Source organism: Tympanuchus pallidicinctus, unplaced genomic scaffold (genome assembly GCF_026119805.1).
Source record: "Tympanuchus pallidicinctus isolate F22 unplaced genomic scaffold, pur_lepc_1.0 scaffold5, whole genome shotgun sequence".
NCBI lineage: Eukaryota > Metazoa > Chordata > Aves > Galliformes > Phasianidae > Tympanuchus > Tympanuchus pallidicinctus.
Genome location: NW_026294769.1, coordinates 35,393,112 through 35,416,518, shown reverse-complemented (window position 1 = coordinate 35,416,518; position 23,407 = coordinate 35,393,112). Strand labels below are relative to the sequence as shown.

The window sequence follows — 23,407 nt, the reverse complement described above, 5'->3', positions numbered from 1 at the left end:
GAGCACCTTTAGTCTAAAGAACTTTTAGGCCTTGGAAGACTTCTAAAACCACATCATGTTCTGAGCATGAACACATCCCAAAGTGCTGAAACTGTATGAAATTGCATCTACTCTACCTCTGAAGGGAATAGGGACATATCACCATTGTGTCCCATACTTGATCATATGTACATATTTCACCAGCCTTCTAGTGAAGACACACCAGAAGCACATTTTTGTACTAATTATCTCTATCAGCAGATTTGCACTTGTGATGCATTGAACTTGGTAATGACACAGCTGCTTCCTGCTCTATTGAGAGCTATACCATCTAGACTAGGCGTAAGCAAGCCACACAATAAAGCTTACTTTCTCTAGAGCACACAGATACTTACACAATATGAGCCAGGTTTAGAGGTTTTTCAGGCTGGTCAGGGAACATTGGGTGCAAAGGTTCACGGCTGGAAGCACAGCTTAAAGACTTGCTAAGTGCATTAGTTAGCTTCTTAGCAGGTGATTTCTGGGAGGAACAAGGAAGGTAGAGGTAATGTAGACAAGTAAGGTGCAAACTGTTTCTGCTGTAGGATGCACAAAACAACAGGAAGCTCTACTGCTTACATCAATATGACTGACATTCTCCCGTCTCCTCCCACCCCACTCTGGTAAGCCAAAGACCGTTCAGATTGGAAAAAAGATTGCTCTTACCTTCAACTGCCTTCAGAGAAGGCTCTGGGGGGGTTTATCTATACAGACAGGTGCAACTGCCATTGGTCCCTGCAACGCTGTGCTCAGGAAAAACTGAAGGTAGAGCAGTACAAAGGAAGGTCTCTCAGGCTGGAGCTGGCTACACCTCACCAGCTGGCAATGTCAGCTGAACCCATCTGTTTGTGCCTGTCTGTATAGTACTGTACAAGACACCATCCACTTTCTAGCTGGCGGCTAGCTACAGAGTTGATACATTCTTTCTCCTTTTCATGAGTGTTTGCCTCCTCAGCTCAGCATCTTATTGCTATAAAGCTTATCTTCACCTCCCTGGTTACACAGGTGAATGAACCAGGACATGGGAAATTTCACGCAAATCTGGACAGAATCGTACCAACAGCATGTGAGAAGAAGCTGACATACTGTCATTGCCACCAAAAGACTGAAGGGCTCTGTGCAGAAAGCATGAGTTCCAGCCTCAAATCTCACTCATCTTCAACAGTACTCATCTAAAAAATCAACACACTGCTTTAGTTTTGCTTGAGCACTCCTTGCAGTTGAACCCTTTCTTAAAAATGAGCTTGGGGACTGAGGATCCCTTTTAGGTTTTGTGTGAGATTTTTGGGGAATCCAGTTCACCTCTCTGTGACTCAGCTTCTCAGACAGGTAAACCCAGGCTGATGATCCTTACAACCTTTCCTCCCCCACAAAAAAAACAGCTCAGCAGGATGAAATTTAAAAGTGCTTTGAGAAGGTAGCAAGAGAGGTACATATATATGCACGTATCCATGTGTACATGCATGCCACATAAAGTTATTACTGTAATCAATGTAATAATGAAATATTTCTATTACATAATTTCAGCCTAAATCTATAAAATTCAGGCTTTTTCTCTCATATTATAAATGAAATTTTACTCTGAATTCAGATCAGTTGATCTCCACCATATATATTAAAACCTTTAACCTGCATGTAGAGCTTGATATAGATTTATTATAGATAACACTAACCTGTTTTGAATGAATGCTAATGATCACTGTAGAAAGGCTATTTCATACTTGCAGGAAAATGTTTGTTTCTGACTATGAGACATTTGAAACCATAAGGTATAGTTGTGTTTTCTCTTCTGTTGAGCAGAAATCTTACGTGTCAAAATGATTTCTTGCCTATAACTACAGTTCTCCTGCTACAGCCAAAAATGGTTTTATAGCACAGATTGCTGTAAGTGGAGCCAGAGCTAGGTAGCTGGCATTCCCTTATTCAGAGACCAAGCTCGAGTCATTGTGTCTATGCAAAAAGCAGCAATTAAGACCCACAAAAACATTCACAGACTCAGATCTGCTCTGAGGCAGTGCAAGGCCATGTGACTGGCATGCAGAGCAAATCACATCAGATTTAACCCTTGCTGGCTCCATCACCAGTAAGACTGCTGCTTTATAGATGTGAATTTCAGAGCTTTGTTAAGAAGCATACAAAAAGCACTGTTTGTGTGTAAGTTGTTGCCTCACTTATCATTTTCTTTTATAACGATTACGCTTTTGTTGTATTAGAGATCAGCCAGGATTTGTGTGCTGGTCTCTGGCTGAGCACCCTGAAGGATAGGGAGGCTCAGGGACCAAGGATTGTCTCCAACCCTGGGAGAGTGCAGCCAGCACACCTGATGCCCTGAAAAGGGTAAGGTAGCTGTCAGTGCTTCTATGCCAGCTTAGAAAAAGTATTTAATGATAAAAAGGCCAAAGTCTGCTTTTCTCCACAATAAACACTGCCATGGATGGATTTAAGCCTACGACCACACTCAAATCTACCATGCCAGGACTACCCCAAAATCTATGTATATGCTGCAGCCACTTGGCTTAAAATACTGATGAGCCAGCATTAAGCCACTCCACCTACAGAGAGCCAGCAATGCCCAACAGAGACAGCTGGGGACAGTCCCATAGGAGCAGGAGGACTTACTGTGCAGCTGGCGCTCTGCTCTGGGCCCTCGGCACTGCAGGTCTGCAGCACGGCTGTCACACACCCACCCTGAATGCACACTCCAGAAAGTCTGCTCCTACCTCTGTGCTCTCCCACCAGCTCCCTGGGTGCAACTTCCCCGACAGGCTGCTGATCCCAACCGGCAGTCCCTGCCGGGAGCCCCCACCCAAGGCAAAGCGCCCGCGGCCAGGCACAAGCCTCCCCTTACCCATGACGTGTACTCTTTCATTTGGTGCTGGTTGCTGTGGGAACCGCTGGCATGGCCTCTCCAGAAGCAGTCCTGACAGAGCTGGTAATTGTGGCATTGCTGGCAGCGGTAGCGGAACCCCATCATGCTCTCGCTGTGGCAGTAGGAACACTCAACAGGATGGAAGACTGTGGGAGAGAGACGCCAAGCTTTAAACCCAAGCAGAGGAACCCAAGAAAAAGCTGATGCGAAAAATCTCTGAATGGAAGAGTGAATCTTTTTTTTTTTCCCTAGGAATCTGTGACATCAGGTGCTGTCTGTGCTCTGACCCATTGAGCTCTATGTACAAAAATTCATGTGCCCTTCCATGAATCTGGCCTGAGCCGTGAGCCCGAAGCCTCTGACTTTTGCTGGACAGATACCTGTGTCTCTGCTTGCATCAGAAAGAAATACATTCAAACTGTATCTAAGAGAATGTAGAGGAAATACACAAGTGAGATAATCCCCTGCAGCCTTCGGCTACACTGCTGCGGGAAGCTGAATGTTTTGCTGTGCCATCAGGAGGTACAGCAATGGGTCCCAGAGAATATGTCAGGCTCACTGCCCAGTTACTTCAAGCACAGCAGTGTCTTCAGGCATAAAGTTGCCCCTTATTACCTCTGTCTCGTCTGTACAGCTGATGTCACTTAGGCATACAGAATTGGCTTTGGATGTCTTATTTTGGAAATGTGGCCATTGAAGGGACCAGCTTGGTCCTGCTCTCTGCTCCTCTCAGAAGCAGGCAGAAATGAGGATTCAAGCACTGAGCACACTAAGGCACCAGTCAGGACATTCTGAACCCCTCTCCTGGCACTTCTGCTATGTGTGTTCTCTCCTCACTGCACCATGTGTCATACTTACCATAAGACACTGTACTTCTCTTTCTAACCAAACACCTGCTCTTCCCTCCTGAGGTTCAGTCTGGGAGGATTTAGACCAGTCTAAGTATGTCAGCGTTTCATTTCCTTGCCAGAATTTCGCAGCAGGAAGGGTTTGTGCTCAAGGCTGGGAAACGGTGCAAAGCCAATAAGGGACAGGGATGGATGAGGAGAGCAGGAGGAAGCTGAGGGATGACAAAGACTGGAGGAAGGTGGGGTTGTCTGCTGGCTCTGTAGCCAAGGAGGATTTAAGACTGTCACCTCATCCACCTTCATGCCTTTAAGTGGAAAGGGGAATTAGTACAAGAAGATGTACAAAGTCCTCTGTCTCTTGTTATCACCAAAATGGCTGGAGATCTCAACTTCCTTCAGGCTCGTTTACTTGTGAGAAATACATGACAAATACTTTTATTTCCCAACACTGTGAGTATATATATGATTTGTTCTGCTTTCTGAGCCTTGCTTCTTCACCCCTGCACTGTCTCAAAGCTTCAGTTATGCTAGAGGCAAACATTCTGAGAAGCAGGAACAGGAATATTCAACAATCCCCTTACATAGCAACTTCAGAGGCAAAACACTGGGCTGAAAAATTATTTACAAAAAATCTATTTATAAAGCATAATTAGTATTTTAACGTGGATTTTGTTTTAGTATAAACTTCTTCTTCCTCTACATTTCCCTTTTTCTAGGTTTAACAGTACTGGAATAATGCCTGTCAGCATGATTGTGTCCTGATGCCAGTGGGCAAGAAATGCCCCTTTACTAAGAACAAGTACACCTAAACATGACAGGCATTCCTTGTATTGTCTTTTTTTGGTCTATTTTATATTGGCAGTGTTGGTCATTCTGGACAGCAGCAGCATGTTGGTTTGGAGCTGAGAAACTCTTCCAGAAGCACATGAGGAACTGTACAGTTTGTGGGGTGCAATTTAGTGGCTGCTCACTGAAATGAGAAGGCAGTTCTCCAGTTCTGCCTCTGCACTTTCACCATGGCAGCACTGTGTCCTAGAGAAATCATATATGAAGGGTTCGGCTGGAGGACTCCTCATTTGTGAGCATGGACTATTGCCAAGGTGCTCAATGAGTTTTAAGTCTGACAGACGTTTCTGTCCAGAGATAAGCAATGTGTTCAACGCAATAACCAAAGTAGCCAATCTTCAGGACCCTTTCCTGTCTTAACGTCTGTCATCTACTCATTTTGGGGAAGGACAATCCTTTATGGAAAAAGAGCCATCTGACAGTTAATCCTCATCTTCCAGGCAAAAAAAACCCCAAAAACGTAAGGATGAATCTGCAACTTCCTTGCTCCTTTTCATAGTATATTGCCTGGCAGCATAGGCCTCTTGGTATTCTGCACTGCACTGCCCTTCTGCTGCCAAGAATATCACATGAACAGAAACTGCCAAGATGTTCCTCCACTACTGCCATATGTCACAGCTAATAAAAGCTGTGGCCTTGAAGTATGTGAATGGATCAAATCCTATCATCCTTTGCTTATCCAGAGCACAGGAGGAGTGGACAAGATCAGGATAATTTCCAGAGCACAGCAAAACATCTCCACAAAATCACAGGACTTTAGGGGTTGAAAGGAACCTCTGGAGATCAACTAGTCCAAGCCCCTTGCTAAAGCAAGTAGAGTAGCCTGTTTCTGGCTGAAGGACCAACAGGATTCTTCAAGTATTTTACCAGTAACTGTAAAAATAGCACATGGAATTAATGAACACAGTACAGTAGCTCCTATGAAATCAACCACAGAGTGAGAAAATCCTCCCACAGAAGCTTACTCTAGTAGTGTTTTTTTTTGTCAACAGCTCTTACTTACCATTTTCCACATTTGCCAGCCGATGCAGAAGTGGTAACCACACCAGACACTGTGGCGGCGGATCAGACATGAGAGTATCCAAGAAAGTGTTTAACGTGACTTTTTTCTGCTCAAATAAGAAAACAAACATGCACAAAGAATCAGTAATCAGATGTATCAACACGATTATATCGTGTTCTTAGAGAAACACTTGGGAACAAGCTTCAGACACTCTTGTAACCTTGGTCTACTGAAAAAGACAATTGACACTAGGAAACATGGATTATTTTTAGGAGTCAGAATTTGTATTACTAATGACTTTCATGAGGCTGCGTTGGAGATTCCTAGTTCCCACTTATTAGAAGAGTCTTCTAAAGTCATCCCCTGAAGATCCTTTGTGAATAAAATTCACAGTTCCATTCTCACATGTTTTGAGAACCCTCTAAAAATACAAATGAATGTAGGGTATCGCTGTGCATAGCTAACAGTCAGCAAAGAATGGATGATAGTCCAACAAAGAAAAAAAAAAATTACAAGGGAGTATAAGTTCAGAAAACAACATAAGATATGGGCAGATCATCACAGCAGATTGTGTCATAGCCTTTGGGCCATGGTAAGTGGCTGTGCGAGAGCTCTGACCATGAAAACATTAACTCTCTATACCTATAAGCACTACACCACTCTATCTTTCAAAGAGATTTCAACTCCAAAATATCCTTGTTGATTTAACAATCCAGTATCAGGCCTTAAGTTTCTTAGATGTCTGGAGTCACACAAACCTTAGTTCAGTAGTTTTTTCAGACCTACAGGTGATATTTCAGCTTCAGATATCTCTTCCATAAGTCCTTTCACTTTCCTATGTAGTACATTAGCTATAGAATGAGTACTAAAGTACACAGTTACTGGTTGGTCCAAGAGAGAGAGTCCTTAAGAAATCAGAAACCGAGCCTTCCTTTAAAATAAGATTAAGATAAAAAATATTGAGTCCTCTTGAGAATATGTGCAGGTGTAATTTATAAACATACGTGTTTAAGTGGCATTCCAAATCCAAAGTGATTGCTAAGTTTTCATATTTGATTGAGTAAGCACAGCCTTAACTTGCTGGAGAAGGGTGGTAATCCTCATCAGAAAGGACAACAGCAGCTATGCAATGACGTATATTACCTTCATGCGTAGTGGAGTGCTTTTAGGAGTTGAAATTTTCAGATGGAGTGCCTCAGCTGCACTTAGATACAATTGCTGTGAGATGTAAAGAAAATCAATATTTGTCTTCTACACTGAGCGATCAGTGGAAAACTCTGCACTCTGGAGCAAGCTCGAGGTTGAAATATTGCAAGATATTGGGAAATATATAAGGGTTTCTATCCCTAAGACAAGAGAAAATACCTTAGGCTATTTGTGAAAACAGTCTTGATTCTTTAAAGAACACAAGTAGCTGGAATATGAGATTTAACTCTTAATGAAATACAGCCTTTTCCCTGCCATGCTTGCAGTATGAAAGTCCAAACATACAGTCTAGTAAGGGTAATTAAAGCTCTGCCAGTCCCCCAAGCCAGCCTATGTCAATGCGCTATCACCTTAGGTACCACCTGCTTGTTGTATGGATGACCTCCCCAAAGTGGATGAACAAATCAGGGAATAACGGGGTCCTCCAATGCCTCAGCTGTAGGGCCAAGCAGAACCTGTCTCCTCTCTGCTCTTGCTGGGAGGTACGTTGACAGTGCATCCACAAGTGTTCTAAGCAAGCAAATAGATGGGGAGACAAGAACAGCTCTTCCACAACAGATACAGCTTTTGCATGCAACTATAATTTCAAACAGTGGCAACTAAAACAAGTTAGCTTCACCGACAGCTTTATGGCCTGGAGGAGCCGTATGGAGATCATCATTCTTCTGATGATCACTGGTTTTATGCATTAGAGAGAGCAGTGGCCCTTGAAAGGGCACCGGCAGAACAATTTCCATACATTCTAGAAGACATGCTTCCTTCTGCAGTTTTTATCAGCTGCTAGGAGAATAAAAAGAGAAAGTTGTTTTCTAAATATATATCACATGCAGATGGAGTCTGGATTTGTGGAATAACACTTAGCCAAGTGATAAGAAAATGAAGTTAGTGCCTATTTTTTTTTTTAGTTTGGTATAAAAAGAGAAATTAAAAAATATGCTTTTAGCATCATAGCACTTTTTAACACGAATACAATGTAATATCACATTAATCCTACCCATGGGGGAAAGTGGTAAAATACAAAAAAAAAAACCAAACTCCTTTTTGAGCCACAGATCCACATTCTGAAACACTAAATCATTTCCTCTGCTTGGCATTTCCATAAATTCCATAAATTTGCTGATGAGGAAATGCTGTTTCTATTTTGATCAGTCATTCCCTCTAGCAGTGGTTTAAAGACAGAGGAATGCACATGGTTTAATCAAATGAATGAGTACAATGGAGAAGAAATAAGCATTTCTGCAATAGGTAAATTCCTTTCAGAGGCAAAATGAAATGGATTTGGCATCACAAGCAGAAGATTATTCCCAGAATTTTTTTATTCCCACGACATGTAGGAATCTGCTTATTATGGGGTTGAGCTGCTTCTGGTAGATCAAGATGAGAACAAATGGAAGTGGCTAACTGAGCACCCCTGTCCCCTGCATTATCACTCTGGGGGCGTGGGGAGAACGGCTAGAAGTAAACAGGCACAAAATGCATTGAAGTACTATGGAAAAAAAAAGATGACTCATGTAAATGTGTGTGAGGTCTCTCTTCTACAGCAGAATAGGTGTACTGAGTCAATAATACACCTGAATGCTCTGACCTAGGGAAGGCAAGGTCTACGCTAAGAATTAGATGTGTGTTTCTACGAATAAACAAAATACCAATTATTTTTTACACAAAAATGTTCAGAGACAGCCATCATACCATCAATGTAACTTCCTAGCTGTGGATAAAAATATGAAAACATTCATATTGTTTGAAATCTGCCATCTCAATTTTTTTAGACAATAAGGAGATGATCGAGGACTGTATTTTTTTGCAGTGTTGTATGTACTGCAAGGAAAAACATCAAACTGTTTGGAAGGCACTTAAAAACTGTTTTCGAAGATGAGTCTGATTTATTATTATAACTTTAACCAGAAGTGGTAATCTTGAAGCCGGTCTGTGCTGAATGCTAAGCCTGAATTTCTTAACTACCACATGATATTCCAGTAGCTGAAGCTTAGTGTTCCCCTTGGTTGCTGCACTGGTTGGCTCATGAAAAAAAATATAGAATAGGAGGGTCATTTCTGCAATAACATTCTAAGAATTTTTTTTTCAAATTAATAGTTCAACCTAATCATGTTCTTAGTGAAATGATCAGGTTTGCTCAGGAAAGTGGTATTTTGAAACACACAACTATATAACAAAAAAAAAAAAAAGGAAAAAAAACAAATACAGCAAAAATGTATTGGAATATCAGGGTGAACATGTTAATACATTGATCTCCTTGGATATACAACCTAGTGGGCGTAAAATCAAACTCCCTCACTCAAAACTTTAAAAACAATACTGAATATAACATATGCTACTAATACATGCAAACATTCATTGCTTAAAAATAAATGGTAATTGTTTCTACTTATATAGCTTATTAGCTACAATAGAAAAAATATCTGAAGTTCAGGAATGCTTAAAGCAACAGAAAGAATGTTGAACTTATCCCCAGGTACACTAAGTGTAATATGAGATGGTGAAAGAATGACCTTTGGTGTGACAAAGACTGTGGCTACCATTTATCACAGTGTCACATGGATACATTGCTGAGACTCACATTTCAAAACTCCTGTTCATTCCTAGTGATGACTGAATGAGAACTGCATAGAGTGAACATAAGTGAATTACTGGACTAGATTTACAAGAACACCTGGCTGTTCAGAGATGCAGACTTAGTAAATCCACTTCGTACTGACATTACTCAGAGACCTAACTCTTGGTGGCTTTAAATGGAGTCTGTTTAGTCTGGAACTAAACCTTCTAATGACTGTTTGGAGGATCTGGAACAGGCTGCCCAGGGAGGTGGTGGAGTCTCCTTCTCTGGAGATGTTCAAGACCTGCCTGGATGCCTACTTGTGTGACCTGCTGTAGGGAACCTGCTTTGGCAGGGGGGTTGGACTCGATGATCTCTGGAGGTCCCTTCCAACCCCCACAGTTCTGTGATTCTGTGATCTATCTTTCTCAGGGTAGCTTAATATGCGTGGTCCACTCTTATTTGGATGCAGTGTCAATGAAAGCCCCATTGCCCTCATGGCTGCTTGAATAGAAAACGAGGCCTAAATTACAATATAAGGAAAAAGAAGAAACTAATTTTTGATCTTCATAGTATCATGTTCAATGTTCAAAGCTTGAATGCTCTGTTGCCATGCAAGAGCACTTTTTTATTATTTTACATCAAAACTACCAAAAGTCACTTTCCTATTCTTCAAGACAATATGAAGTGCTGTTCTAAATCTCCCACTGTGAAACAAGACTATTTTCACATATGCAAGCATTACCATTTAAAATCATTTGGGAGATGATTCAATAAACGAATTTCAACAATGTCTTTCAGTTTACTGGAGAGCCTACTGATTAGTGATGAAACTGAAGGAAAATAAAAAACGAGACTGTTTTGCATGGAAATGACACTATTCCTGCTCCATTTGTTCAACAGCATTCAGTTACACTTTAGTAATGAATGTAACCAAAGAAAATAACATTTTATTTCTAACATTTTCCTAGTTTCAGCATTTTGCCTTATGCTAGATTTATGGCATTACTCAGTGTGCTGTATAGCAAGTGCCAGAGGATCTCTCTCCTTCCACTCTATTGGAGAAGTGGATACCCAGCCCCAATTATGGGAAATAAGAGTTTGATTTTAGCTGCTGCCAAAGTGGTGTATTCAGTGTGCCTACACAACCTGGTGAAGTGTGGCAAATCTTGTGCTCTCTTCAGGATAACCTCACTGTTTTCCTGATAGTATCTGTATGGGACTAGGGACTTTCTAGTACCTACAGAATTCCATTTTCAATAAATGCTGAAGGCAAATACTTCTACACCCTTGTAAACTTTTTGTGTGTGCACATCGTCACTTGGAAAGCATGTAGTTTGATTTTCTGATGAGAGTTGTATGGTGAAGCTAAAGTTTCACATATGTTGCAGCAACAACAACTAACTGCAGTGGGAGACAGCATGTCTTGGGGTATTCACATTACATAGGAGTTTGCACTTAACTTCAGTGATTAGATTAGGAATTCAGTCTCTACAGGGTCTCCTTCTCTGAATTACTTTTTGGCAAAGCTGCTCCCTCCTTGGTGACTATGTAGGGAACCTACAGAGACTAGATTCCCACTATGTGTAGCTAACCTGCATGCCAGCAATAAGCAAACTGAATCTCCATCCAGCCATGTGTTCCTCTACGTAAGAAAGGAGGAAAGCCTCAGCCTGCTCTGAGGTGTGACTGAAAGCCTGTGTTGAGGACACTAGTTCTTCATTTACCTGTTGTGAGAAACAAGATTTTGCTGATTGCTCAGTATAACCGAATGAAGGCCCTTCGAAAACAGCTGTGGGCAGCTTGAGAACTTCCCGCAGAAACAAGTCGTATTTGCCATAAACCATCACTCCACTGGAGTCTGAAATCATTGAGAATATATCTGAGGAGAAAAAAAGACAAGAAAAAGACACAGCAATTTCAGTTTGAGCTTCAAATTTGCTCCTAATTCAGTATTATCTGATCTGAAAAAGAAGTGCTGAACAACATGTTCTGCTTATGGAAACAGTCACTATTACCGCATTTTTAATTATAATCCTACTCAGTAGAATACAAAGAGAATGATTTACATATAAAAAAGAAGCTGATATTGATATGAAAATATTCCTGCTTTTTTTTTCATTGTGTGTGGTCATCTTCTAAGTGGAATCTGATGCATGACATGAGGCAGCAATTTAATCAGATAAGAAGGATCTAATTTGACAAGATACGCAACATCAGCTTTTTTCCTACTGCCAGCTTACCCTGTCAAATTTAAATCTTCACAACAAGCTCATTAAGTTAATTAACATTGTTTTGGACACACAAAACAGTGAAGCTCTTTCAAATACATTCCTTTCTATTCTTTTCTCTGCTTAACTTTTTTGTTCTCGTAGAAAAATATTACATCGTTTTATTGCTCCAGAGATGCAGGTTTATGTTTTCTCAGCCACTACTTTCCCTCTGGTTTCAAAGGATCCTAAGCCAATCATGGGATCATTGACTAAGCAATATCTATCATTTTCCAGGCTGTGATGTCAGCTGCTTCATTTCTAGGAAGCTGGAATGAAGATCCCGGTGACAGAACCTTGAGACTGCTACTGGAAAAATTAACATCATTCCCCAATCTTCCACTGGATGCACTCTGCTCCTTATCCTTAAAACAGCCTAGAGAACACTGCTGAATTTACAGTGGCTCTGTATTTGAATCTCTACATAGAAACTGTATACTAAAAAAATGGCACCAAATCTGGAAGACTAAATTTGCATCTGGAATTTCTACTGTCCTATTCTAACCAACAGCAGTTTGTAAATTCAATTTTCTTTGGCTGTGGTAGAAGGCTCAGAGGAAACTGGAGGTTAATCTTAACCCCTTGGTAAAAATGTTTGGAAAATGTTGTTCTGGATCTGAATTACAGACATCACATCACTGAACATGAAGTTTTTCCTTGCTGCTGCGTGTAAAATGTATCTTAGCTGATTGGAAACTGAAGTAAGTCCTGTGAAATGAGAATCCATTCTGCAGAATAGATGGAATTAATATGTGCCCTATGGGAAGAAATATAGTGAGTAAATATATTGTACTTCTAAGTGTGAAATGAGATGTTCTTTTTTTTTAAAAAAAAAAAGCCTAAGAAATTGCTAAATGATGCTTCATGATGAACATTTGAGGCACTTGACTATACTCTGCATTTAATCATCCCAAAGAAAAAAAATCAAATGTTCACTGATCAGAGCCTGAATATATGCAGTGTGGTCTCAAAAACATGAAATGTTCTGTGACATTCAGCCAAACTTTTAGCAGGATTTTCATGCAGGTGCATACAGTGCAAATCCCAAACCCAGCAATGAAACCATAACCTACCCTAATTCCTCCTTCTCCCTGCCTGTACTATTGTATCTCTAAATAAAACAATGATTAATGGGTAAAAAATAAGACCCAAAAGACTTACATCTTAATTTGTCCATTATCTTTCCTCCACAAAGAGTTGCCAAGGCCATTTTGACTGCAAAAACGGAAATTTTACCATGTCCTTCCCTGTTCAAAGATAGAAAGTAGACATATTTTGTAATATGTTTATCATTCACATGACATATTGTAAAACACACTATAAGGAAATTCACACACAAAGACTTTTGAAGTTTTGCAGGAGCAAACATCAATATGTTGCTCTGTAAAGACCTCAGAAATGATGCACAATGTATGTGACTCTCAGTATTAAACTATTTATCTCATTATGCATTAAGGTGATCATCATTACTGCTGTTTATGCAACAGCAGTACTGAAGGACAAATTCATGGCTTCCCTCTTCTTGTTATGTGCTTGTTTTAGCACATTAAATGCTATTACATGCTTTACAGCTATGTTCATTTTTTAAAATTGTGCTTTTTGTCAGAAAATCAACAAGAAATGCAGACAAAAAGAAATAAATTGACTACTTCAGTATTTAAGAAGTAAATCTTTAATATGTTCTTTAGTGCTGGCTTTGGTGCACATCTCCTTTTTCATCACATTGTGTTCATCACATTGTGCACATTGTGCCTGGCTTCCTGAGATTAAATCCCAGTACAGGACATTCAGAATCTATTCCAGTTTTTTGCATTTCCACTCTTCAATGGTTAGACTCTAATTTGTGCTAACAAATTGTGGCTACAGCTGAGAATTTGATCGTTTTGCATTCCACTCCTTTTTTGCATTACACCTTTCAGACTTCTGGGATATTTTTTCTGCAGTGTTTTATATGAGGTTTTTACCTGCCTTGGAAAGAGTTGTTATGCTAAAGAAAAATAAATGCTAAGTGAAAGCAATAGCGTTATTAAGAAGCTATGGAAAATTTGAACAAAAAATGAAGCCCATGTGGAACTGCTTCAGGTTTAGATATTTTTCCCAGTAAATTTAGTTATGTTTACTAACAGGATTATACTCTTGAGTGGCAGACACATCAATTCACCATCAGCTCTCCATCCCAGAGCCACTGGCGTTTCCCACACTCAAATGGTACAGAACACAGGAACAGAAAGAATAAGATTTCATTTATCTCTTCAATCTCTCAGTTTGAGTTGATAACTTCTGACACTGTGTTTTGTATCGGTCATTTGTATTCATAAAAGCATCACTAGACCCGGTATAAATTCAATTAGCCCTCCAAATATATACGTGCATGTGCGTGCATACATACACACACACACATGCATAAATAAATATGACTGATGGACAAAGAGGATAATGGAGCCTAAGACTTGCCAGTATCAGTCAGATGCAGAAGTGCCCTAAGCTATTGCTAAGCACTGCAGACTCCCTTGACTGGCAGCAGCAGGGCCTTGCATGTTTGTGGCATAAAAGCCAATGCTGGAGCAGCGGCTCAGCAGCATGAAGCCCTCCACTGAACAAAGCTTTAAGCTGGATAGAATCATAGAATTGCCCAGGTTGGAAAAGATCTTAAAGATCTTCAAGTCCAACCACAACCTAACCACACTACCCTAACTCTAACAAATAATGCAGGAAGATATAAATTTCGCTAGTGGAAACAGGACAGGGCGGAAAATGTTGTGGCTTTATAAAGCACCCCTCTTCCAGAAGTTCCTCTTCAGTTCCCTGCAGAAAAGTGTTGGGAGCATTAATGATGGCCAAGGCAGCCCCTGAAGCTGACACGCACTTAGCACCAGCATGGGAGAGTACTTAGACAAAGCAATGGTCAGGTAAGATTATCTCCTGCAGCTGGGAGGAAAAGGGCAAAAAGTAATACATGCTTTTAGACACAGAGCAGAGCAGAAGTTTTCTTCATTCACTGTGTGGCTGGAGGAAAAGACAGCCTCTCTCCATAGCAGGGAAGTCCCCACACTGCCTGATCAACTTTCCATCAACTCCTAGTAGCAAAACTTCTGTACTTGTGGACTTCCTATCATCCACCTAAATTAGGGCAACAGAAGCAGTATTGTTAGAGGCTGTAATTTCAACCTCCGAGGGCTTTTTCAACCTCGGTGATTCTGTGATTTTCACAAATGGTTTTCAAGGACAAAATTATTGGAACCAAGCAACATTCTTTCATTTAGGAAAGAAAAATTCGTAACAGCCAATTCTCTGTCACGCTCCTTTTTGCAGGACTTCCTCCATGAAATCCAGTCTGACTGCATCACTTTCACTGATTAGCAAAGATGGACAAGAGGGCAGCTTTACACTTAATAGCTCCAAGTGGATGATCAAGCAAGAATTTATATATCCAAACAGGCACTGAACATTTCTACATGTTGAACTCAATAAAGCTCTAATATACGTCTGATTAAAACCAAGCATGACTATTTCTTCTTTATTCTGCAGAAGTCTAACCCCTGCAATTAGATTTAGTTTGTTCATTGCTCAGAGCTCTCAGATCTATTCATGAGACAAACATGTCAAGGGACAGAAATATCTGTGATGTTCCTGTCACTTAAACTTTGCAGGGAGAACAGCTGTACTGCAATACTGAGCAGATGCTGAAGATGACCTAGAACAGATTATCTTACAGTCTGCTTAATACGAGTCTTTTTAGGAACTGCTTTATTGAATGAGGCTGACATTTCACCTAGTTGGCTGTCTGGGCTTTGACATGTCTTGGGATGAATTTTTCAGAGAGGTTTGAACTTGCCATGTTGTATAGTATCTGTGTGCCAGTGAATGAGGTATGCTATTATTTCATAAAGTCAGCTAATCACCTGAGCCCTTGAAGCAAAACTATAGCCCGGTTTCCATGTGACATTAAATAGCAAACCAGGAACAAGTAACTTTCATATGCTAGGGGCAAATTAAGTGGAATGCTCCTTGCACAAGAGCAGAGAATCCTGCCAGATTTTAAGTGGGCTATAATTAAAAGGAGCAATGTATAATGCTTGGATGATCTTCAACTTGTTGCTAGCAGGCTGCCAGAATGGTCATGTGGGACAGTATATATTGACCAGAGTTGAATAAATTAGAGGTATATTGGATTTTAAATCACATATTGACTTGTCCCTTGTGGTCCTTTCTTATACACTAAGTGATGGACTCCACTTCTCCACTCCTTTCCTTCGCATTTCAAATAGAACGTGAGCAACTGAGCAATCTCTTCTGAAACTACCCTTGGAACAGCAGGAGCAGCCTTTGTTCTGCATAGCCACAGACACCAAAACACTCTGTGATCACTTCTCATTTATACTGAAAGAGCTATGTTGTCTTAGCCTTAGAAAGCAGAGTGTTTTTTTTATGATTTGGGTTTGTTGTTGCTGCCTGTGTACATAGAATCAAATGTGATCTTATTCGTTAATAAACACATCCCTCACAATTCGGATTTGGCATTTTGGAAAGGCCAGCCATTTCTTGAAAACATGGCTACAAAACAGGAGTGAACTCAGGTCAAAGACAACAGGACTATTTTAGGAGTGACTATTTTTTTTTCCATCAGACAAGACTCCAGGCAATTTAGTTTAACTGTCCAGTTTCTCCATAAGAGAGGAAGAAATTGGAGAAAAAGACTTCATCCAGAGCCTCACAGCTCCCTTTATGCAATGTATGAACACATATCAGTGCAGTTAGGAATGCAGACAGCTCTACTCCGCTCCTCTACTGAGCAGGAGCTACTCACATCAGAATCAGGGAAATCTGCACCACAAGCGGTTGCTAAACAAACACTCAAAACAAAACATCAATCATCTGAGTCATGCTAAAGGATTTTGACACCAGTTTTGAGAATCAGACGTTTGACTTTCATGTCTATATTTGCAATAGGTGGGCAAACACCCATCATATTAAAGAGACATCTAGATGACACAGATGTCTGTGAAGCCTGAACTTAGGTCTCACAGACTGTGCCTGAACCTTGTGATTAGATGAACCACACACACAGTGCTTGGTGCATTCAGCACAGGGTTATGTGCAGCCAGTCCTCACCTCAGGTTCTAAGGCAAAGAGCATTTTCCTCAGGACGCTGTCTGTCTCTGCCATAGGAAATGCACCCTGTGTATCCTGCCTGAAGGCAGCAGCATGAGGACGATGAGATGCCTACAGCCTCCTCAGGTCCTCTGGGAGCCCAAACCAGGTCATCACAGAGCATGTGGGAAGCTGTGCTCAGGGGAAGCCAAACCCTGCTCTCACATTCTGTTTCTGTACAGAGGAGTTAAACCCTATCCTCCATTTTGCTATGACTGGCCTTGACATCCAGCTGACAACTCCACCCCCCACCATGGTGAGCTACAAAACAAGCACGTTATCATAGTTCCTGCTCTCATGGTCCTGGGGCTGCTGCTTGTCAGCTGGGGAGCAGTTTGCGTGCGGCGTGCACCGATGTGTGCATCCGGCCATTTTCCTTGTCCTTTTGTGCTCTTGTCACAGCCTCAATGGCATACATTAAAATGCTTGTTCCCTGCCTTACTGCTGTTGAGAAGGAAAAAATATTCCTGAAGGCTACAGTTCTACAACTGATTGACTTCTTGTTTTTCCCTCAGAGGGACCGGAGGGGAGGCTGGGTGCAGCCCTGTCATGTGGAACAAGTACTTTTTCTCCCCGTTGCCATGGTGACTGAGCTGCCTGGCTGGGCTGCCTCCAAAAGGTGCACAAAACCCAGCCTCTATACCCAGCACTGGGACCATGGAGGGAGAGGTTGGAAAGAGGGAGGGGAGAAGGGCAGCACGGCCAATGTTTGCAGCTGGTGAACTGCCATAAAGAGGCAATAGGCAATATGCAGACTTAACAGCTGTTCTCCAGTAACGTGGGCCTGAGGACTTTGAACACAGCAATGCAGGCTGATGTCTACTCATTCAGTAACTAATACGTACACAAGGTACACTTGCTACAGCAAGCAGCTCACTCTACCTTGAACCTGTCCTTTTTGCGGTATGGGTCCCATACAGTAATAAACAACAAGAATTTCAGTTTCACCTCCTGGTCATTATTCTATTTCTGTCATGGTCTCAAAATCATACTGCACTGGGAAGAGCCAGAAAAAAAAATATGCTTACAGCTGCAAGAACTCACAGTAAATTGAGCTCTTTCCAAATAATGAGCTATTAACCCCTGTCACTGCCGCACAGTCATTGCAGTGGTGTCAGAGACTGGTGCATCAATAAATAACAACATAAATTAGAAGTGGATGTGAATTTGTTTCTGTAGATAATTCCTCTTTGACATGAACAAATTGGAGAAACTGGATGGAAACACGCTTGTGCTGAATTTGGCTCAACAGAAAGGAAAGGCCCTTAATTTTAGGTTTTCTCCCTAGTGAGCACTATTCACACGCTCATTATTTGGGTCAGAATATAGCTTGTGGGATTGTTTTCCAGAGATATTTTCAGAGCAAGCGAAACCCTTTCACCAGTCAGGGAAGCAGGGAAGCCCGTGGGGGATGAAAGCAGACTTACGGATCAAAGGCTGCTAGCAAGAAGTTGAGCAGTAAGCTGATGGACTGCTCCACATTGATCTGGTGGGTCGTCGGCATCCGTTTGTTGAGCTGGTAGAAAATAGTTGAAATCACAGCTTCTAGGCGAGCCACGTTCAGTTCGATGCTGGGATCCAGGTTGTTGAGGGCATTTTCCCGTAAGGCTTCTATCACGTTCCAAATGTCCACCAGGTGCACTAGGGGACAACACACAGTCAGGGGGACACGTTCCTAGACGATACGCAGGAGGTGCTTCAGGAAACATTAAATGAATGTATGCATTTTCCATCACCGAGAATTCAACTTAGTGGAGGGAAGAGCAAATAAAAACCAAATCCATTAATAAACAAACCATATACTGTTACCACTATCTGCAACGAGTACAACTTCAGCTCAGGAAATCACTCCTCGTTGCATGAAGTGTTCAAGCAAAAATCTGTATTTCACTGAAACCACTGGAAGGAAAACGCACGCTAATAGTTTTTCTGAACGGCGTCTCTATGGATACCCATTCAGAAATTACTCTTAGATATTAATTTGCATAGCATATGGGCTTTTCAGAAGAGCCTATGAATACTAAGTGCTTAACACACACTGACATTTTGAAAATGCTTTTCAGCAATTTGAACTGAAAGCAAAATATTTTACAGAAACAGAGTTGTAATTGAGTCAGGGCAAACAAACTACATATAAATAAAGAACATGTAATGAGTGATCCCTAAGTCACATTTTGGTCTTCTAAATATATTTTCCAAATGATTTGTTAAATCTCTCTCTTGATCTCCTGATCTAGGCTGAATTTCACAGGGGTTGGTTTTGCCTGCAAGGACAGCTGAAAGGACAATCTCTGCTCAGCCCTCATATTGTATCCAAACAGAGATCTTGTTTGCATAGCAGTGTTACAGTGACTGTGTGACTGGCTTGCTGCAAATTGGCAATTCTTGAAGCGGTGGACCAAAAATCAAAAAGAAACACAGTCATTCAAAAGTTAGATTTAGTTTAAACACAACTAAAATAAATCATCTTTTTTTTTTTTTAATCTTAAGTATTACCTTCTTTCCTAAAAATTTCAATAAGAGATAAATCATGAGATTCAGGGTGCAAATTCTTTCTTTTTACCAGAGGAACTACTGTACAGTTCTTATTAGTTAGCATAGTGATATGTCTTCATATCGAGAGCTACCTGTATCTGGATGAAGATGCATTTTATCGCAGATAGAAACGAGTTCTAATCCTCATCATTATATTTTCAGTTGCTTTGCAGGCAGCTCTCAGACTGCAATGTGACATGACGGTCTGATGGCAGAGAAATGTAAGCCAACACTAGTTAGATAAATGAAACTACACTGACTCTGTTTACCTAGTCTAGAATTTTGCCCATTATTGTTTTTTTTTACTTCTACCTCAGGAGAAAAAAAATATCATCTCTATTGCCCTGCTACTGCATATGTAAGCTGCAAGCCCAAGGAGGAACACAGAGCATACAGGCAAGTGGCAACAGCAGCAGCAACTACTCAGGCATTATACAAGGTACTTTTCCCCTTCTTCTTGCTGCTCCCTAGCAAATAATTGGGAAAAATTGCAAGATGTAGTTCCATTGTTACACTAACTGCTTACTTGACCTTTATACTAAAAGGAAGCTTCTACAGCCCACCTTGTCTGCTTGACCTTGTCAGGAAATTGTCTTCAGAGAGCCATCCTGAATGAAGGCAGGGGGGTGAACACAGCCTCTCTGAACTCATCCTTTCTATCTTTCAGAAGAACACATTCCCCAAAACAAATCCAGTGTAAGACTCAGATCCTGTTAATGTAGCCATTCCCATTCAAGCAGTTTTCACTGCCAAGTTGCCACTGAGGTAATCTCAGTAAACAGGAGATGAACAATCCTAGAGAAGACAGGCTGTACATAACAACGTGCTAGGAAGCTTCTTTACCATGGCTCAGTAAACAGATTAGACAGGGGACAGAAGTCATCACCAAAAATCAAGCCACTGTCTGGTCCAAGAGAGAAGTTAATGTATTTCCCAATCTGGGTCACCAGCATAAGGTAGCAAAGAAAGAAACACAGAGCAATACGCTGGAAGACGCAGCAAGAGGCTGGCCCTGTTGCACTTATTCTGTGGCCTTACTATGGGGGAAATGATAGGCAGAAAGCAAAGGTTGACTGAGAAGTTTCCACCAGGGTCCAGCTGCTGCATGCCATAAGATTGGCCTCTGGTAACAGACAAAAGAGATGAAGAAGGTGCTTCCACCAGTAGTTCTGGGGTGCTGGGGTTTGTGTGCAAACTGTCAAACCTGGGCTGCAGCTACACTGAGAGGTGGCAGTGTCAGCAATGACAAGGCATAACGAATAGGAGAAAGGGAGAAATACCCACACAGATGGCTAACCTGGACTTAGGCTACACTAGCAAGATAGCAAACCCAAAAAAAGCATGAACAGGGTTACCAGCTGAACAGCACTGCTGACCAAGGCAGAAATTACTAGGGCAATCTAGATATAATTGGAATAAGGATGTAAAATCAGCAACATTGCGGCCAGTAAGAAAGGGACAAACAGGGAAAGGCTGCTCATCTGAGAGGAGATGAGAATAAGTGGAAAAAACCCCACAGTGTGATGGTGGAAGAAGGGAATATAAAGGCCAACAAATCATGTCATTGGAGCTGCTTGGGGTACTCCTCAAGCAGCTCTGCACCTGATCAGTGCAGAGAAATGAAGACAGCAACAAGCCTTGTCCTGCCCACATGCATATTTGGTTCACTTCTGCCCCTGCAGCATTTCTTCTTTTCGCACTGATACTACATTTCTCATAACACAGTCACATCCAGAGTTAATTTTGATGATGGTTTTCAGACGGGAAATATCCAGAGGCTAGCAGAGGTGAGACTAATATCAGCACGCTAACACATTCAAGTGAAAAATATTGTTTTTAGCATTACCTCTAACCTGAAAACCTCACAGGCTGTCCTGATGTTCATTCGTATGCCACAAAGGTAGGGCACACATCTAAGAAAATGATTTAGTGGAAACTGCATAGCAGCAACCGTCCCCCACCTACCATAAAGTATTAGTCTCACAGAACTGCTGTGCATTTGATATTATAAATAATTTTACTTGGCTTTTTTTTTTTCTTTTTTTTTTTCCCCCCCAGAAACGCCTTGGTTCCACTTGAAGCCAAATAATCAACAATCCTATTGCACCATTTTATTTTTCATTTTACTCATGAATTTTAAATTTATTTTACAGAAGCTCCTTCCTGCAGGAAGAAATGAAAGATGGATAAGATCCTAACTTTTTAACATCTGCTAATTTTGAAAACATCTCTTTAAATCTCTAGCTCAAAATTACAAATAGAGTTTGCTAAATTGTTGTTATGAAGACTTCCCCAGCTTTTACTCAAGTTGGTTGTTATGGGCAAGAGTTTGGAACTCACCCACCTAAGCTTAATCCCTCAAAAATTGGTAAACTGAAAGGCATCTAAAATCAGCTACTAGAGACAGATGAGGTGAACGATGCTTTGAAGGTGCTTTTCTATTTCTTTATTGACTAGAAAGCATACGACAACAAGCATACCTGAGATGTGACCTCAAGGCTGGCAAGGTTAACTGAGATGAATCCCACACCTTGTTCTTTAAGTAGTAAGGAAAGATGCCTTTTTTGTTCTGACCACTATGTGGCCTATAATAATTAGGTTTTATAGAAAATACAAATAATAAATAATTTAATCTCTATAAAAAGCTATCAGATCTTACCATAGCCACCTCCTCTGCATCCCTTGACTTAGCACTGAGTGCATCTGGGTGGTACCGATCACTCAGAACCTTATTTTTCAAAAATGTACTTAGGCAGTAAGCAAGCTTAAGTATTACACCATGTTGCCTGCCTAGGGTGGGAAAAAGCAGAGGCAAACATTGGCCTTTATAAGCTCCATTCTGTCTATCTGTACTATTAGAAACTTACGTCAGTTTCAAACTGCAGCTGATAAGGTATCTATAGCGTCACGCCCTTTTCAACGCAAAATCAGAATGATAACCTTGCAAACTTCCCATAAGCTTGTTTCCCTCCCATTTTACTTTTCATCCTCTCCATCATTCTGCTATGCCCGAGTATTCATTTGCCCATCCCTCAGACTGTCTTAATCTCACTGAAGAAGGCATTTCTCCTTACGTCGTAAAACACGTAGTGCAATAAAACCTGAATCTGATTTCTAAGTACTGTGGTGATAGGAAGTTTTCAGTGTAACCAGCTTACAAATACTACCCAACATTTTCTCTCAATAAATCTGCCCAAATTCCTTCAACAAAGTTAAACTGTAGGTTTGTCTCAGATTCTGTAATGGCTACTGTGGCAGCTCTTGCTGCCTTGTGCACTTATACTTTTATACCTTCAACATGAAAAAAATGCCCTTTCTCAGACAGATACCTGCTAATTGTTTTTACAGAGTCACCAGACTACCACTACACATCAGAAACAAAAGCTGCTCATGTCTAGTATCTATGTGGAGTTAAAGTGATTCAAAGATATACAGCCCAGCGAAACGTCAATTGCAAACTGCTGTGGTGGGTTCATCTGATGGGCAGCTGAACTCCCACTGCCTTTCTTCAAAGGAATAGGAGAAAATAAGAAAAAGGGCTGAGATAAGGACAGGGAGATTGCTCAACTATTATAGTTATGGGCAAAATAGTCAGCATAGGGAGATTAATGTAATTTATTGCCTATTGCTAACAGACAACAGCAGTGAGAACTAAAAGCAAACTAAAAGCACCTTCCCCTCATTCACTTTCTTCTCCCAGTGCAGGGAATGGGAGCTGAGCTCAGTCTGCTACTCCTTCATGGTCTCTCCCCTCCCCTGCCCTAGTGTGGAGTCTGCCTCATGGGATGCTGTCCTTCCCAAATTGATCCTGTCTAGGCTTCCCACAGGCTGCAGCTCTCCAAGCACCGCTCCAACTCAGGTTCATTCCACAGCGCCCATCCTTTAGGAGTTGCTTCAACATGGCTTCCCTTGGGCAGCAGCTCCCCCAGCCCTCCTGCCCATCATGGTCTCCCCTCCATAGGCTGCAACCCAAACGCAGGGCTGCTCCTGCAGTGGCTCTCTGCAGGCTGTGCCTCCTTCAGGCCTCATCCACCACACAGTGATCTCCTCCAAGGCTGCACGTGGAGATCAACTCCATGGGGTACCCATGGCCTGCAGGGGACTTCT

The 23,407-nt window shown here is 41.3% G+C and overlaps 1 protein-coding gene across 32 annotated transcripts in view; it reads right to left on the bottom strand.

Annotated features, from left to right (window-relative positions):
* Positions 1-23,407, bottom strand: part of DTNA (dystrobrevin alpha) — a 215,476-nt gene that overhangs the window by 49,149 nt on the left and 142,920 nt on the right. For all 32 annotated transcript variants that reach the window (XM_052703253.1, XM_052703250.1, XM_052703252.1 and 29 more), the window contains 6 exons: positions 18,193-18,406; positions 12,776-12,861; positions 11,072-11,226; positions 5,585-5,690; positions 2,867-3,033; positions 375-499 (listed from right to left, as the gene is read on the bottom strand). In XM_052703253.1, coding sequence (XP_052559213.1) covers positions 375-499; positions 2,867-3,033; positions 5,585-5,690; positions 11,072-11,226; positions 12,776-12,861; positions 18,193-18,406 — 853 coding nt within the window. The remainder of the gene's footprint in view (positions 1-374; positions 500-2,866; positions 3,034-5,584; positions 5,691-11,071; positions 11,227-12,775; positions 12,862-18,192; positions 18,407-23,407) is intronic.